At 36.2% G+C, this 19,244-nt stretch overlaps 1 protein-coding gene across 1 annotated transcript; it reads right to left on the bottom strand.

Annotated features, from left to right (window-relative positions):
* Positions 1-721: 721 nt before the first annotated feature.
* Positions 722-17,762, bottom strand: eIF3d1 (eukaryotic translation initiation factor 3 subunit d1). The gene is made up of 12 exons (XM_045736792.2): positions 17,560-17,762; positions 15,688-15,733; positions 14,741-14,948; positions 12,620-12,814; positions 12,371-12,503; positions 10,790-10,940; positions 8,646-8,776; positions 7,150-7,338; positions 6,831-6,997; positions 3,777-3,969; positions 1,812-1,893; positions 722-947 (listed from the first exon to the last, which is right to left on the bottom strand). The coding sequence occupies exons 1-12, from the start codon at positions 17,683-17,685 to the stop codon at positions 937-939; spliced, it is 1,632 nt and encodes a 543-aa protein (XP_045592748.1). The 5' UTR covers positions 17,686-17,762; the 3' UTR covers positions 722-936.
* Positions 17,763-19,244: the final 1,482 nt, after the last annotated feature.

Raw genomic sequence — 19,244 nt, 5'->3', positions numbered from 1 at the left:
CTACTACTACTAAAAAAAGTATCTGTAAACATTTTCCTTGTACTACATGATCTTATATTTTTCTTCTTACACAAAACATGCATTTAAAATGCGATGTTACACAGCATAGCATCTGTGTATATAAATACATGCAAAGCTATGTTAAGTACAGTATTTGAGGAATATAAAAAACAGACATGAAACTTTGACACTAGTCCAACCCTAATTAGTCCGTTGCACTGATATTGTGTGTTGTGTTGTACTGCTTTTTGTTGTCTCCCAGGAAAGACTTCCTTACCACTTACACAACCTGAACACCTTTCCTTAATCACGGCAGTTGTTTTCACATTTTCCATAACCTGAACACCTTTCCTCAATCACAACACTTTTCCTCACATTTATTAAACTGTTTACAAGCTTCAAAACTTCACAAACCAAGGTTATTATTGTTATAAATGATAGCTTAATGAGCATAAAAATAAAAAGCTGCCATGATCGAGGAAAGATGTACAGCTTTCGTAAGTGGTTGCGTAAATGCTCGACGAATCCTGACGGTGTTATTCTATTTGGTACCTGTTTATATTCGCCAAACATTGTATATGAACATTTAACTTACAATTTATAGCCCTTGTTACAACTCCATCCATGTTACCCATTATGTTCGATAACCCCAAAACGATATTCAGGTCTTTCCTTAATATAGATTTTTCCAATTTATTATAAAGTGGTTTATTAAAAGCAATTTTGAATATACTGAACTGTATTTTACTCAACGTTTCTAAAACCACCATACAAAATCCATGTTGACATCTTAATTTATATGATAAAACAATATACCGAGATAGAAAATGAAACAATATCCAAAGAAGCCGTTTTGGATCTGGATGTGAAGAACGCTGCAAATCTGTTTGGATGCTGGTGCTATCTATTGAGAGCCAGACAAACTTGTCTAGTCTCTCAGTCTTCAGCTGAAAAGATATTGAAATATTATTTTAGAATAAAATAAATATCAGTAAAACTGCTGGGGCAATAAAGCCATTAACACAGACATTTATATTGAATTTCATTACTTTACAACATTTTTATTCATATGGTATACAAGTGTACAAATCTCAAACTTGTAAAACAAGCAAAATGTTACAATTTTTATAAGACCCCAAAGAGCCACTGATTAAATCACAGTAGTCTGTAGAGCAAGTAACGAGAGGGGAATAAGTAATTATCGAGAAAAAAATAAAATAAAGTTCCAGAAAGACTAACACCTGTCGTGAGATATTAAAAGCGTCTAGATATTACTTACGATGCCAATACTAGAGAAAAAAAAAAGAATAAGATGAACAATGTCTAAAGTACAATTCTCCCCATAAATCTTATCAAGGGGGAAAATATACTGAGGGCATAATGACAATCTCAAAATGTAAGGCATTTACTTCAATATCTTAACACAATTTTGGTGTCCTCTAAATGTAAAGTTTTCAAAACTTTATCGTACTGTCTACAGTATTACTCAACAGCCATACTTAAGATCAATTTTTTAATAGTTTAAATTTATACTCTCGGAACTTGTGTATTTAATCTGCAGCTTAAATCTAGACTTAATCATATCCTCATTAAAAAAAGGATTTGATTCCACATTTTTTTGAGACTGACATAACAATGTGAAACTAAAATAACACAAAAGCATTTACATTTGAGTAAGTACCTGTGTATAGCAACCAATATAAAGTTATCCTTTTGCAACAAAATACATGTCAAGTAGAAAATTTTTGGTGCCACTAAAGTCTCTCTATATATCATTCAACATTAAAATCACCTTAAAAGTAGATACTTACTCTCTTCTCCAGGTTGCTTATCATTATCCTCTTCATCTGACTCAAATGTGTTGTCAGGGATGTCATACAAACGAATCATTGCCTGCAAAGAAAAGGTTATTTATATTTATCATTCCATGTTTTCATAACGTCTTGAATTACAAAAGCATTTGAATTATGTTTGTTCCATTTTTCCTACATGGATACTTGTATATGCATCACTTCTGGTGCAACTGTAGGGACCCATAGCCTTGGAGAAGGGAATATAGAGCATTCAGAGAAAAACTTGCCATTTGACTCGCACATATTTTGAGTATTTGCCTCTACTACCCCTTTTATCACTATTGTCACACACTTTATTATACCATACAAGGTTATATATTATATATACTGTACTGAATTGATAGTGAATATGAATTTATACAATAATTATACATTATAATAATTTTATCTATATAATAATTTTATACATTATATATACAGGCATACCTCAGAATACGAGTTTAATCCGTTCCTGGAGACGCCTCGCCTTCCGAAAACTCGCATTCCGAAGTTAATTTCCCCATAAGAAATAAAGGGAAATGAATTAATCCGTTCCTGACTACCCCAAAAACTCCACATCAAACTAAATTTTTATACCTAATTTACCTAATTCATCTAAATAAACCTACAAAACTGTGTTCCAGTTATTACTTACCTTGCTGTCGAGTGCTGTAGGCGTATGGAAGATGGTGAGGAGGGGGGAGGAGAGGAGTTACTGTTTGGAAGGGGAGTCCCCTTCCATAATCACATCACATAACCCCATGCCTTGTAACACTATGGATACCACTTCTCTTTCTAAATTTTTCAAACCAGCCCCTGCTTGCCTTAAACTCTTTCTTATCTGCATCACTCGTGGCAGGGGTATTCTTTAGAAGGTCTTCGTGCAACACCCTGGCTTTCTCACAAATAATGGCCTCCGAAACACTATCACCCCTCAACTCCTTGTCGTGTATCCAAATTAATAACTTTTCCACTTCTTCAAGTATTTGTGGTCTTTGTGCCGTTAATGTTCTTACTCCTTTTGCCACTTTAGCACCCATAATCTTATTTTTCTTCTTAAGTATAGTGCATATTGTTGATGTGGCTTTGTTGTACTGCCTACAAAGTTCAACAACACGTGTACCGTTCTCATGCTTCCGAATGATCTCTTGTTTCTCCTCTATAGTCATCCTCACATGAGCTTTCTGGCCTTTATCCTTACCACTGGCTTTCTTGGGACCCATAGTGAGATATATAATAACAAATTGTATAGACAAATCACCAAAAATCCAACAAAACACTGAAAATCCGCGAGAAGAATTGATGTGAGGGTAGTCACTGAGCGCGAGACAATGGTAAACTGAGGGGCGACGATCGCCGAACCACCACGCGCTAGGTCGGCCTGTACGCGTATCAACAAACTCGCGTCCCGAAGTAACCCTCGCCTTCTGAGACAAATTTTTGGAGTAAATACTGCTCGCCTTCCGAAAACCTCGCATACAGGGACAATCGCATTCCGAGGTACCACTGTATACAAAAAACACGTGCACATCATATACCTGAATATAAGCCACAAAATAGCTTTACCTCCAGCTTGACTCTTGGATATTGATATGCTCACAAGTAACAACTTAAAAGAGTACACCTGAACTGATGTACATCGAGCACCTAGCTGATGCTCAATCCAATTTTCACATTACCAGTATACACACAGCTGTATGTAATGGCATTCTCCATCAGAAATTTTCTCAGATATATCGCAGCGTCGAGATTTCATACTGCATAACATTTAAACAATTTGAAAGAAACTCAAAAGGTGAAAGAATGTAAATTTAAATGAAGTTAGGTATTTAACTACAATTACCCACGAATGCATTTTTTCACACAATACACCTCCCAAGAATAAATACTCCCACTAAGAGGTATGAAAATCCTTTTTCAACATTAGCATACAAAATTTATTACCTTGTTAGGATCCTTCATTATGAGGTACTTCCCATCAGGCAACTTCATACAGATGTCAATAATACAACGCAGGATACCCCAGGCATTGTCCATACTTAGGTTGATTTGGTTGGCAAACTCCATGGGCCTAAACTGCTGAGTCCCCAAGATCATGTGCTTGGTCGAGTCTCGAACATTGACGCGAGACACATAACTGTATAGAAGCAAGAAAAAAAATCAACAGTAACTAAAATGCAGAATATATTGATACTAATGGTACAACCACACAAATTTGCATTACAAAATATCACATCCCCCATTTCCTATTTTCCTGGGGAGAGGAGTCAACTATCCAGAAAGGATCGACAAGTGTGATACATTAATTTTTAAGGATACTATTCATAATACTTTACAAATGACATCAAAATAACATCACAGGCTGGCCCGTGTGTTACGATTAATTACAATCCCTTACTGACCTTGAATTGAATGTAGATGGGAACATTATACAAGCATTCAAGTATAATGTGGTGATGTTAATTCATGCCCAATGCACAAGTTGTCTACAGACTGGCAATAACCTGGGGCCAGATTTACGAAGCAGTTATGCAATTACTTACAAACGTGTATATCTTTCCTCAATCTTTGACGGCTGTGGTTACATTTATTAAACAATTTACAAGCAAGAAAACTTCCCAGTCAACTGTTGTTATTGTTATAAACAGCCTCCTGATGCTTCGGAGTTCATTACCAGTTTAATTATTGTAAACGAAGCCGCCAAAGATTGAGAAAAGATGTACAGGTTAATAAGTGCTTGCGTAACTGCTTCGTGAATCTGGCCCCTGATTATTAAACCTGGCTGATTATAATATGGAATTAATAATATATTAGGTTGTACAAAAATGCAAAGCTAAAGCTTTATTTTGATATGTTGCCCATAAATGTATATAAAAAAAAAAACGTTTGAAGTGATTGAGATTACAAAACAATCACAGTTGATGGACAAATACATGTCATATTATAACTTTTTGCTGGCATCACTCATGACAACCTTGTGGAAGGGATTCAAATTGCTTGGAAAATGAAGAAAAGGCAATGCTGTACTTCTAAAAAACTAGTTTCATAAATATCTGTACTTCAATTTACTGACAGGTCATAGGACTTTTATATCATAATTCAATGATAATTCAATAATACTTCCATTTTATTATGTATAATTTAAACTATTTGGTTATAAAATATAAAGCGAGAAAAATCTTCATAAAGAAACCTGAATGATAATTCACTAAGATGAAGAATAATGGAACATGTAAGCAATAACTATGCAAAATTAAGATTGGGCAGATCAGAGAAGAAAAACTGTTTTGTGCACATGATTAATTGCATTAACAAATGATTTGATAATGTAAGCAGAATGCCATTGTGTTATGTGCCAAGTGTAACTGATGATAAAGCTAGATTATTTAGATAAATTGGAATCATAAGCAAGTGCAAAACAAAACAGGAATTTTACTGGCTAATCAATTAATGGAAAATATTTGGATATCAATACTGTAGCATGGTTATCTTGTGCATGGAAAAAACGAGACTGAAAGCTAGACTAACTTTGCTACAGTAAAAAAAAAAAAAAAATGTAATATATGTATAATGTGAACTAGCTCAAATGAGCTACAAGTACATGGGGGTAGACCCAATTTGTTTCAGCAGACATTTTCATCGTCTCAGATATCCTATCCAAGGGGCAAGTTTTTTTTCCCTTTCAACATTTAGGTACAAATAATCAGATCATGTAAAACACATTTATTTAATCGACTTGACAATCGATTAAATTTCACAATCGACTTGAGAATGGTCCAGGACGGACCGAAACGTCGTCGTCCCTTCCATTTCTAGTGTGTGGTCTGGTCAACATACTTCAGCCACGTTATTGTGACTATCGCCTGCACATTTATTTATTTTGAAATCTGTTGACCAAATGGCTGGCTGACAGACCTATTCTACTTGCTATGAATAGCAAGAACTATGTATAGGCCTCTGACCAGTAGAGAGTAGCTAGGCTCATGTAGAGGGAAGGGCAGGAGCAAAGAGGTAGAGGAAAAGGAAAGGGGCAAGGGGAAAAGGAAAGGAGCAAGGGGAAAAGGAAAGGGGCAAGGGGAAGAGGAAAGGATTTGTGATTTGTTTTCTCAAGATAACCTGTCAACAGTTAAACCACTACTCACACAAGGAAAGAGAAATGAAACTATCAGGAGAAAGCGCCAAGCCATTACGACTATTTAGCACTAGGAAGGGATCAGGATAAGGATTTGGGATGGGACAGGGTGAAGCAACGGTGCCCAACCACTTGGATGATTGGGGATTGAACGCCAACCGGCATGAAGTGAGACCGTCGCTCTACCGTCCAGCCCAAGTGGTTGGGTTACTCACACAAGGAGTGGTGGAAATCTTGTGGAGTGATAGGACAATTTGTTACAGAATGTTATACAACAAAAAAGCCTGCCTAAATCTAGCCAAGTATCATGCCTGCTGGTCAGGCCCTAACCATGCCCTAGCTGTTTACTTAAAGCAATCCATTAATAACATGCTCACCACAATACACTACTTAAAATTGGTCAACACTAAATGAACCTATTAAAGGTTATTCAAACATAATTAAAAGATGAAAAATACAATGTTTACAATTTCAAGAGCCCATAAATATGGAAAAATTTTACATGTGGATGCGTGTCAGTGATCTGGTGACCAAATGCTACATCTAACTACCAAATCAATCTTTCCAAGCTATCTCACCATAAAGTAAAAGATAAACAATTTGGCTTGTCTTCTTTTGTAGGCTTCTTTACATTTTCTATTAAGGCTTGGAAGTGGCCAATACGAACAGTAAAAGTGAAAATAAATGCCAAGGTGAACAGTAGAAGTGAAAATAAACTAAGATGCAAGAACGCTCCTTTTTTTTTCTAAACCAGAATTTGTTTGGAGTGAGCAGTAATTTGCTAAAACAAGATTCATTTCAGCAAATTCACACTGTATACTATATTAATTTTTTAGGTCACTTTTTCAAAAAAAATTTAAACTTACCCAAATTTGACCTGATCAGATCCTGCTAATATGGCCTGGACAGTCCACTTGGCAAGCTTACAAGCATTATTCTTAAGTTCATTAGCCAATACAGCACCACGCTGAGTATCAAGCTTTTGGCGCCAATCAACTCCACCAGAGTGCTTGGAATCCCATTCATTCAGTGCCTGTTATTAATCAAATCCATTAAACCACACACAAGAATATTTTGGAACTAAAATATATTGGCAGTATTTGATTATTTCAAATAATCTAGTCTAGTTAGTACTGTACTAAAGTTACAGCAATACGAAAACCTTAAGAGAAAAGAACTACCAACCTTAATGTTAATGAACTGGATTTCATTGTTAGGTGCAGCTTGTACAGAATCATGTTCTGTGCGGGCCACCAAGTTGATATCATTCCCTAAACACCACTTGCGGTACCGATAACCAACAGGGGCCACCTCGTCCTCTTCGTCCTCGTCAAGGAATGGGTTATCGTGTTCGAACTTGTATCTATTTCCATCCTAAGAAATAAGAAATGTTTTACCACTAACTGAACTAAACTTGTTTTAAAAGGACGTCATACTGGTTGAAACAAAGTTTCCAATCCTTGACATTGTAAGTTTTCTTTCGACACTTTTTTAAAAGCAAGCAGTCATTTAAAGAATTCAAATAGGCATCAGATTCCCTTAGTATTTTGTCAAGTGGCATACAATAAGACAATGTTGTACTGTAAAGGGACGTGAAGGGTTAAGAGCCCTGGACCATGAAAGCACTGCAACCATCACTCGTCAGCGCTCAATCCCCGACTATCCAAGTGGTTGGGCACCATTCCTTCCCCCCCCCCCCTGTCCCCTCCCAAATCCTTATCCCTGACCCTTTCCCAGTGCTGTATAGTCGTAATGACTTGGCACTTTCCCCCTGATAGTCCTCTCTCACTTACAATAAGTGAATATTAGTGCTTGAAAAGTGGCCTCCACAGGGTGCACAAAAATGCATATCGGTCTGCTGTAAAAATTATCATCACTGTGGAAAGGCAATACAAAGGCTAGATTAGGTAAATAACAGTAAAGACAACAACATCAGCAGACTTTTGAGCCAACCAAAAACATTAACAGTAGTATGGAAATGGCTGTGAAAATGTTATAGAGCATGGCATTTCAGTAAGGTGAAGGGAGTCACAGACTTCACCATACACATTAGAGTTTTACAAAATTTAAACAGAACTCTCCATGAGCACAAGGTAAATACAACATAATTGGGTACATTGTGAACATATAGAGGGAAGCCAGCAAGTGGGTAATCTGTGTTACAAAAGACTACAAAGGAAAGTGAGCACAGTAAAGGGAAAAAGAGCCAGAGCTCAACCCCCACAAGAACAACTAGGCGAGTACAGCTTTCAATGGAGGCAGCAGTCAAGGTGCAGTACAAGTGAGAATGAGGACTTTTTGTAGTGTCTACACACAGTATCAAATGGCAATACTGATCATAGATCCTGAGGCTTCCAACTGAAGCCCAATCAGGATTGCTCTGATCATGTTGCGGTGTAGTGGTCTAGGGCGTTGGTCTACCAAGCACTTGCGAGTGCTTGGGAGTATCAAATGAGTTGGTTAACATCCTCCTCATGACTCCTACTCATTTTCTCAATAATAATAATAATAATGCTTGTAATAGCAACAATAATATTGCCTTAAAAGTTTCAAATTAGATTACTCAGTCAAATTAAGACAAATTACAATGTTAAATTTCAGGTTGCACACAAATGACAAGTAACCTTAATATCCCTTGGCCAAATGTAAATATTCCAATGTGACAGCGAAGAAAAACTTACGTTGCGAAGAACTTGCTGGGAGAAATTGTGGTTGATGAAGGTTGCCTCTAAAGATAAGTTTCTAGGAGAATTCAGGGAATTTCCTTCTTCCTGTGGTGGTTCACTTGAAGTTTCACTCACAGTCAATAAGTCTAAAAGAAAAAATGTGTACTGTAATTTACACATGCAATTGAACCTGGAATGAGTATACGAATGAGTGAATATACGAATATACGAATGGGTGGAATGGACACTAGAATGGGTTGAATCACAGGAACTACTGATCTTAGATTTAAAGAATTTTTTCAATGTCTACTGCTCAGTGAAATTTAAGGAGCAAGTGTGCTCAATCAATTTCAAAGTAACCAAAATTATGTAGTTCAATATTTTTTTGTAAATAGTATTTGTTAATACTATAACCCATTCTTTTAACAATTATAATTAGAAAAGAATAATGCTTGATTGCTAGATACTAACACTTAGCTACAGGTACTCTGAGAGAGAACTCTATCAACATCAAGAGGCCCGAGACTGTTCAACACAGCTTCCACTACACACAAGGGGCATAACTGGCAGACCCCTCACAGTGCTTCTTCAAGAGAGAACTTGACAAACACCTCCAAAGGATACTTGATCAACCAGGCTGTGACTCATACGTCAGGCTGCGAGCAGCTGCGTCCAACAGCCTGGTTGATCAGTCCAGCAACCAGGAGGCCTGGTCGATGACCGGGCCTGCGGGGACTGCTAAGCCCCGGAATGCACCTCAAAGGTAACCTCAAGGTAGCATGATTGAAAGTCTTTAGCATTCAGATCTTGTTAAAAAATGTATCTATTTTAGCCAGTCACTTTCATTGACGTCTTTAATGGCCAGATTATTCCTGCCACTTATAGTACGGATATAAATATCCACCATATGGAATTTTATCTGTTGTAAGGATAATTTATCAACAGACCCATGCTTGCACTAATTGAATTAAACTTTGTAATTAGGGTAGGATATCAGCTTGCCTAGGCAACCTGATATTCTTAACTTCATGAAAATAGAGGAGAATGTGAGGCAGGAATTGATGAAGCCGAGAGCTTTCCCAAGTCAAGCTGTATGAACTTCGGGACGAAACAAAGCAACAACGGAAAGAAGGGCAACATTAACCCCTTAGTGACAGCTTAAGTCATGACATAAGGGTTTTCAAATATATCAAAGATTAGGAAGACGACTTATCTATTGACAAATTAGTAGGATAAAGTACTAGTAATAAATTTATAAATGAATTAAGTGGCATTCTAAATAACAACTGCATGGCTAAACAGAACAAAACAGGCAACCAAAAACTGAAAGGGATGACAGGGAAGACCAGGATAAGCTCTGTTTACTAGAGCTGCCTGGTAGCTATTCAGCTTTACCACATCTTATAGAGGAAGTACTATACTCGGCAAAAACTAAGCATCACAGCTTTATTAACACTATTCGTCCGGTGATCACGTATAGGGCATCTAAAAATTTTCTCACGAATGTACACCAATCACACACATTGCATCATATTAAAATATTTGTTAAAATTCTAATTTTTATCTGATCTTTCTGGGACTGATTTTAAAATGAGCAGCTTGTAAATTGCACATATTTTGATACCATAATGAATGACGTAGCACGACAATTCGAGATCAGAACACTGGAAAGATTATAAATACTTGTAGTGATGAGCATCCAAAAATATTTAAAGGTTAAAATTCCATTTATTGTTCAAGTATTATGGGACTAGTTTTAAATCGCACACCTATAGATTGCGAACAATTTGATATCAAAATGAACGACATAGCTCGAAAATTTAGGTCAGAACACTGGAAAGAGTATACATGTCCCAGGAATCGCTGGGCCGGATATGAATCAGCCAAACCCGCCTTGGGATGGGTTCGGGCGCGCGCACCGAGAGCAGGAAAGTCAACACATTATGAAAAATTCTTTACCACTTAAAAAATAAGTATTGTATTAATTCACATTTACACACCTTTAGTGTCCCCCACCTCCCAGATCCAGTTACTGGGGTCTTTATTGTAATATAAAAATTTAAATAGAAAAAATATCATGTCATTATGAAGTTACAGTACAGTATTCTAATTACAGTCCTGCATATTTAACCAAAATTCTAAAAATCTATTAAACTTACCAAATTCTGAATCATCTCTCTTGTCAAAGAACAGCTTCCCAGCAATTTTCTGGACGACCACATCCCACGAGTTGCTAGATCGAGTGCAACACATGATGGTTGACAAGATGGCATCCGTTGCGTAGACATTACTATCTTCAGTCTTGGTCAACTGTAAACCAAATGATTTAAACTTCTAATACTTCAGTCATGAACGTAAGACCACAAGAATAAATTTTTGGCTAAAAATTATCTCTGCCATATTTTCTTTTTTATATTAGACATCTTACTAACAAGTTATTTCCATTTCAAGTAAGCAACACACAAAGAGGATGTACATAATCACAGATAAAATTAAAACATTTGCAAATTAATCAAATTTAAAGCTCTAAAAAAAAAGTTTAAATATCAAGACGTTAACACTTTCGCGCTTTAGATTAGAGATAACTCGTCGCCGTTTTTTCTTACGAATTCCGCATAACAGCCTACTTTTCTCGTCCATCGAAAAAATATTTCTATAAATTCCATTTTTTAACCGAAATGGATGGGGATACTCTCAGATTATATACGTTTTGTAGAGAATTTATTTGCGAATTTTTTGGTACCAGAATGAATATTATATCACATAAACTTCTATGAGTAAAAAAAAAATACACAAAGTATGTTTGGGGGTGTGGCGAGCGTGTGGCAGTGGGTTCCCTTTAGCCGTTGATATATCCAACACGTGGGAAATATTTGTATGTGTTATGTATATGTCTGTGTAGGGAATTTTACTGCGATCACTGTCATACAAATTATAAAATGTTTCAACAAGTATAAACATGACAAACATCAAACGAACGAAAACAATGCGTTCGTTTCTGCCGCGAACACATACTGAGCGACGTGGTTCTATATTTGGCGCTTCTCTTACACATGCTTTGTACAAATGTTATACATTTCATCTTATAGAAAATTTTATTGCGAACACATTGGTATAAAAAAGAAATACGTACATAGAAAAGTAGGGTCAGGAAACGTATAAACTTTCCAAGCATGATTTCCCCCCTGTGTTTTCGCCAGTGCACTCGCGGCTAACTACTCTCCACTTCACACACTCTTGCGGGTGGGCAATTACCTATATTAAAACATTCATATGCATATGTCCGTGTAGAGAATTTTATTGCGATTCCAATGATACCAAAATTAGCGATGTAGGACAACTGTAGGCTTCGCAACCATTAAGAGAGTGGAAACATTTTGTTGCTGTTTGGCGCTCTCGGCGAGTGATCTGCATAGTTTTTTATTTGGTGTTGATACTCCTTATGCTTGGGCGGCATTTTATAGGTATGCTCTTATAGACAATTTCATTGCGAACACAGTGATACCAAATTTAAATACGTGCGCCTTCAATTATTGTCAGGACAGTCAAAAGAGTGTACACGTTTTCGGTCTTACCGCGTAGGCGCGCGAAGTGCCGAAAGCATCTGGGGTATTGTTTTTTTTTGAGCGCCGAGAGCGCGAAAGTGTTAATAAACAGCTTTATTCAAAATATCTGAGATGAAGTATACAATCCGAGTGATAAAATTCCATCTTTGAAAATTTATTTATTAATAGCCATACCTGACGGATTACTGGGTCATCAGTGGTGGTGACCTTGTGGAAGATGCGGTTAATACGAGTCAGCTTCTTTTCATTTTTAACCGTTACACGATCATAAGCTTTATCATAGTACTCAAGAGAACCACAGAGGTACCTGGAAAAATATCGAACCAATAATACTATGTACAGTACGTCAAATATTAGGACCAAATTATACAGTACTTTTAATCACAAAATTGAATGGGTTATACAAGGAATGTGAACACTTACAAGTCTTTTGGATCTTCAACACTGGGCAATGACAGCTTTGACAACCGAGGAAAGTCCATTTCTTCAATCACCTTCCATTCAGGTCGCACAGTAACTGAAGCATCACGGTTTTTGATGGGGGGATGTCCACCACGGTTCCAACGATTACGCTGGTACTGCTGCTTCTGCCAGTTGTTTTTGTTCTGGAATCCAAAACTATATCTCCTCATTAATCAAGAATGGCTCCAATTATTCAATCTCAAAAGATAGTTTCCATTGGCATCTATATACTTAGCATGCTTATATAAAATGTACACAGAAAATTACAATATTAATTCCATGTACTGTAATTACTGTATATTAAGACTGTCAATAAATGAGAGAAATGCAGAAATAATACTGATATTAGAGTTAATGGAAAGCAAATTTAAAAAGGGTTATATTTGGACTAATAAATAAATACATGACCAATGGTTGGCAAAGGAGATGGTTGACAAACCACTGGACAATTCACACAGAACAACTAAGTACCAATACTTTGGAGATGCCTGCTGTAGAAATAATACAACCAAATTTTGCTCAGGAAACTGTTACAATTTTTATACCATTAGTCACTTCAATCCTCAGTACAGGCAGCCCTTCTTGGTGTTGTAAGCACTTTTACACCAATTTTCAAGGTGTGTGAGAACTTAAGTCACATTTATGTCAATACTTGCAACCTCATTTGTAATGTTAACATTACAAAGCTGTTAGCACTTTTCATTTATATATTGTAAAGGCCTTAGCAGAGATATTAAAATTAAGTGGCGTCTACTTCAGATTCTACACTTTCACCAATGCTGCCAGAAGTTTCATTTTCTCATTACAGGATTTCTTAATGATGTCATCTGAACATTCAGAGTACTTGACACAGCAGCTGACAGCCAAGTGGACAGTGCTTTGGATTCGTAGTCCTGAGGTTCCGGGTTTGTTCCCCGGTGAAGGTGGAGACAAATGGGCAAAATGTTTCTTTCACTCTGATGCTCCTGTTACCTAGCAGTAAATAGGTACCTGGAAGTTGGGGGGGGTAACAAAAAGGAGGCCTGGTCGAGGACCGGGCCGCGGGGACACTAAGCCTCGAAATCATCAAGATAACCTCATGCTGCTTCACGTTTTGATGCAGCAAGAATTGCTGAAAGTTTGTGCACCACGATACAAAATGGTAAGACAAATGCTTATTTAATACAAGAAATACATACATGTGGAATTACAATGTACTTACATGCAACATAGCACAGTGTTCCAATCATGATAGCACAATCATTTAACTCTGTAGAGTTTCGTGCATTTCAAAATTATTACAGTACCATAATGTTAATGGAGGCTATCTTGAAGATTAAACGATTTTGTTCTAAAATAGAACTGGGTAGGAGAAGATATCCAAGCTGAAGACTATTCAAGACACAGGACTAGACAGACACATGCATGTAGCACACCAATACAAAGTTACACACAACCAATTTGAAGCATTTACTATTAAAACACCATCGAGTACGTATAAGTAATAACTAATAAAGTCTCTACCTATTTAAAATCAAATTTTGTGATTATTGTGCACGGAAAAAAACATTAACAGATTGCCGCCAGCAGTTAACTTTGTCGTACAATAATCTACAGCTTTATTCTTGAGTGTGAGTGAATAAAACATTCAAGTTTAATTTTATGCAAAGAAGAAATCTGTTAACTACTTGTGTAGTCAAAGAGGAAAAGTTCAAACCATCAAGTCGGTTACATGCATGAGCAAATACTGCATCACACAGTATTATCAAATGTTCAATAAATAACAGCCCCACAAGAAAAAGTCGAACATATTGCAATACCTTGTACTGTATAAGGCTAGATTATGAGAATTGAAACCAAGTTCATTCTGTCCACCTTCCATTTTTTTTTTTTGCAAGACCAAAGATAACAGGCTCATGGGAGCCAACAATATTTGGAAGGATAAGAGCACAAACATGGACCAAGCTGCCCACCGAGTGCAGACTCCAAAGATATTTATGGTTTAACACATTACTGTAATTGGTCTAGAAACAATTAACACAATAGAAAAAAATACAAATAAAATTGCACTCTTCCTCCATTAACTACTATTAAACAACTTACTCTCTCTTGTTGCCCTTGCCAAGGACCTGCATTTGCTGGCCCTTCAGGTTGCGCTGATTCTTTAGGTTACGTTGATTGCGCATGTAGCGACCACGCTGGTATAATGGCTTGGGCACATTGGTCTTGTATACATGCTGGAAAGTGGATTCATCCTCTTCATGATAATATGCATACTGTTGCATGCTTCCAAAAGTTGACTGATATTTGACTGAAAAAAAGGAATAACCAATTCAGTTTCTACTTTATTTAGTAAATAAAAGTATAAACTGAATGTCTTAAATATTAAGAGAAGTCAGAAAAAAACAACAATTTTAACTTCATTCAACACAATCTACTGACCATAAAATAAAAATCTCTAAAATTACATGACTTTTTTTCCCGTATTACATTGCTAAAAGAAATTTAACTCGGGAGAAAAAATATGTCTTTCCACATTTAGATATTTAAACTGGAAACTGAGCTTATGTAAACAATAAAACTCAGTGGCAATCCTACCTATACATGGAAACAAACACCCTGCCATTCATCCAAGATATTCCCCTATTCTTTATCACACTAAATTCCATGCACTAATAGTCTATGAACCCATTTTTTTTTGCACATTTACAGAGCAGGATGCTATAAGCCTACCTGTTAAGATTCTTTGCTCTTTGAACTCTTTAATTCCTACTAAGACAGCCCACATTTATTAGGTTTAGCTGGTACAGTACCGAAATGCTTGTTTATACGTAAATCTTTAGCAAATATTATCTAACACAGCGATGCTGTTTGTGCCCGATATGAATTGCTACGAGTTAATCAAAACCCCGCTGTCACATAAGCTATTTCAGTACAACAATCTTCAACTTACTGCTATTAAAGACCACAAGTAGTCAAGTTTAGTAATACAATAGCCCTGGCTTAAAACCTCATACCTTGTACTTTTAACAAGTAACCATTATACTCACTGGCATATCGACGATCCTGGTAGGTAGCACCAGTCCAATCTGACACCTTAGTAAAAGGGATAATTAATTAGAATTACTGCTGATATTTGACACACTATTTTACACTAGTACAGCAAAACAACAGGAAGAGCAGGATTGTTTCCTCCATGTAATTTGATTTGAAGTTAGATAAAACTAAAATTATTGAAGCCATAGATCAACAATGAAACATTAATTCATAAAATAATCTGTATTATCCATTGAAATATTTTATTGTGAAATCTGGCATGAAGTAAACTGCAAATGTACGTAATCCTAGTTTTTGTACAGTTACACTGTACAGGGAAGGGAAGGGCAACAGCTGAAAACTTAATAATCCTATTTAGTAATCCCGTGTGGTTTAGTAAACCTATTAAGGTTATCTAGATTTCCCTAGCTCAGGGTGTGGCTGTCCACATTTATCTAAATTTACCCTGAGGGCCACTAACACTTTAGTGGCCTCGATGAGGACAGGAGCCATAGGCTCATCAAAGGTCACATGGTCACCTATTTAGTTACTAGTCAGACCCAATGGTGTCTAACAGTCATAAACCATCCCTAAAGATATTACAGGAAGGTTAATACAAAATCTTAAAAGGTAGTCTCTTCCTCATTGAATAATACAAAATACAGCACAGTGTGTTCACCAGCAGATAAGACCCAAATATGTCTTGCATATTATTTTTACAGCAGTTACCTTCATGAAACCATTTATTTTGTCAGTTGTAAAATGCCACTATAAAATTTCAAGAAAACATGCTAAAATTGTTTTTGTTTTCCACAAAATATCCTTGTAAAATAAGAGGTACATCTTATACCGAGGTGCATTTCATATGCCAGAATATACAGTAATATTTTCTGCTCATAAACTTGTGTAGTAAAGATTCTACCAATACACATCATTTACTAATTTTTTTTTCAAGTTACCTAGAGTATACCTGACATAGGCACTAGGAGTTCTACTCTCCCAAGCCCAGCCTGGGGCCAGGCTTGGTGTGGTATCTTGGGACCAAGTTAGGATTTAGACCTTGTGTCAGGTACTGAAATTAATGTGTGTATTGAACACAATGTTTTCCCCAAAATGCAAACTGTCATTTTTTTTATATGAATCATTTCTTTGTTCAAACACGTGAACAGTGAAGGAGTAGTGTTGAATTGCTGCACCCTGCCAATGACCCCAAGACCAGGTTCTCGTTTGCAAAGTAGATATACTAACCATTAGGCACTGTAATCTATATAGTCATACTGGATTAGCATTTTTCTCATGATTACATTACCTCAACCAATAAGCTACCATACAGGATGGCCCTCCTGTCTAATCTAAAGTAACCAATTATTAAAAGAAGGCACCAAAGCTGGGAAGGCTATGTAGCACCATCAAATGTCCGGGATATTGAAAAGACGCTAAATATTACCAAGGATGCCAATACGAGAACAAAAGCACGTAAGGCGAACAATATCTACTCTACAAGTGCCTACCATATGCTTCCCACAAAGTTTACCTTTCACAAAGTATAAATGCTACACTTATTCTTGGCCACCCAATTAAATAATTTAGATTTAAAACCAACCATCTCTAGATATAATAATAAAATACCTCAATATCTGTATTTTATAAGTTCGCGTTCGGGTCGATTTCCATGCGATAGACACATGGAAAACTGTCGACCCATCCCATACAATTCCACATAAATCAAAAACTAAATAAACATACCCATTACTGGGCGTCACCACACTGAGCATTATTATTCTGTTGATAATACCTGAAGGCAGCATATCCCACCCCTGGATACACCCGTGACAAGATAATATGACACTGAAGGAGGCGCTGGCGAAGCGGCATGGAGGGCTTACCTTGCCCAGTCTGTCGCCCTTGGAGAAGGGCTGGTAGGGCATGTCTTTGAACTGCTCGGGCACGTCGCACGGCCCCCACCCATTTGGGTTGTCCTGAATGGCTATGGCCACGAACTTGGCCGTCATTTTGGAGTCTTATGCTCCAGACGCTGGCGACCGTCAACACCACGTTAGCCGGAGGAAGAGGCACACTCAATTGACAGTCTGGAAGACATGATTTTAATCATTAAAAAACACTATCTATATATTAATAAATTTGGATTAAATATATATGTAACGTATATACACAATTGTATTGATAAATGTAATGTAAAAGAGCTAAATATAAATAATTACTGCCCTATCGGCTTCACACTTGACACTGCGGCAGAGGAGCTGTAGAATGCGCAAATGTTTTGTTTTCACTTTCAATAACGTAGACAAATATAAAATTTTGTATCACATAATTCAGTATTTCTTTAAAATTCCTGAAATATATAAATGTTAATTTCATTTTAGGAGCAATTTAATTAAAATATAGTATAATGTAGCAATTACTTGAATATACAACTCTCTTAATGGTGCATTGCAGTAGCTAGAGTGCGTATATATATTTATATATATGTTGTATCTAATAGCCAGAACGCACTACTTGGCCTACTATGCAAGGCCCGATTTTCTAATAAGCCAAGTTTTCCTGGTTATATATTTTTCAATTTTATTTTTTCTTATGCAATAATAAAGCTTTCCATTACATTATATATATATGGGTTTATTTTGTTTAATTTGAGTTAAAACTAAACTAGAAATATAACCAAACTTAACCTACCCTAAACTAACATAATTAAGTCAGTAGTTCATGTTCCTTATATAATCTAATAATATTAATTCAAATAAACCAATTGTAATTTTTTTTATAAAATAACGAAAATCACTCTGCCTATTAGACAAATCGGGCTATTGCATACTAGGTCGAGTAGTGCGTTTTTGCTATTAGGAACGATATATATATATATATATATATATATATATATATATATATATATATATATATATATATATATATATATATATATATATATATATATATATATATGTGTGATTAAATACATAGCGATAAATAGTGGTTATTTAAAGCAAAAATCAATCAGATGATGATGCTTGGCGCGCGTCGCTGGCTGGTTATGTCAAGTACAGTATAATGTGTCTGGCCAGTAACTGAAAGGGTGACCGCGAGTGCATCTGTGTCCTTTGGCTCTATAAATCTAGCATGCTGTCTGTCTCAATCGGGAGATGTGTTTCCTGAGTGCATGACTATAAATTATGTGGCAGACATATGTGTGGCTATTTTATTATGCTGATCATATCCCAAAATACACCATGCATAGACCTATGTTTATTTTAATGATTAATACAAATGTTGATGAAAACAATATATATAAAGAGATGGCTGATAGTTTAATGAGAGAAATACACAATATATAAATCATCAAACTAATGCCAATGAATTTCTTCAGATCCCTGCAGCTATTAAATAATAATAATAATATATAATAGGCTCTCTGTAATATAAATCATCTTATATGCATGCTTATAAACTAATTGGATGTAGATAGGTTTTACATCTATCCTTGCTATCTATCATAAGAGCAATTTTGAACACTATACAAATTTAAGAGTCATGGCATTCTGAATTCATATAATGG

Source organism: Procambarus clarkii, chromosome 18, assembly GCF_040958095.1.
Source record: "Procambarus clarkii isolate CNS0578487 chromosome 18, FALCON_Pclarkii_2.0, whole genome shotgun sequence".
Classification (NCBI taxonomy): Eukaryota; Metazoa; Arthropoda; class Malacostraca; order Decapoda; family Cambaridae; genus Procambarus; species Procambarus clarkii.
This window is presented reverse-complemented; position numbering and strand designations above follow the sequence as displayed.

Coding starts and splice junctions, on each gene's coding strand:
- eIF3d1 (XM_045736792.2), bottom strand. CDS start 17,685: ATGACGGCCAAGTTCGTGGCCATAGCCATTCAGGACAACCCAAATGGG. Junction 15,734..17,559: donor AGGGCGACAGACTGGGCAAG/GTAAGCCCTCCA, acceptor CCTTTTACTAAG/GTGTCAGATTGGACTGGTGC. Junction 10,941..12,370: donor ATGACCCAGTAATCCGTCAG/GTATGGCTATTA, acceptor TTTGGTTTACAG/TTGACCAAGACTGAAGATAG.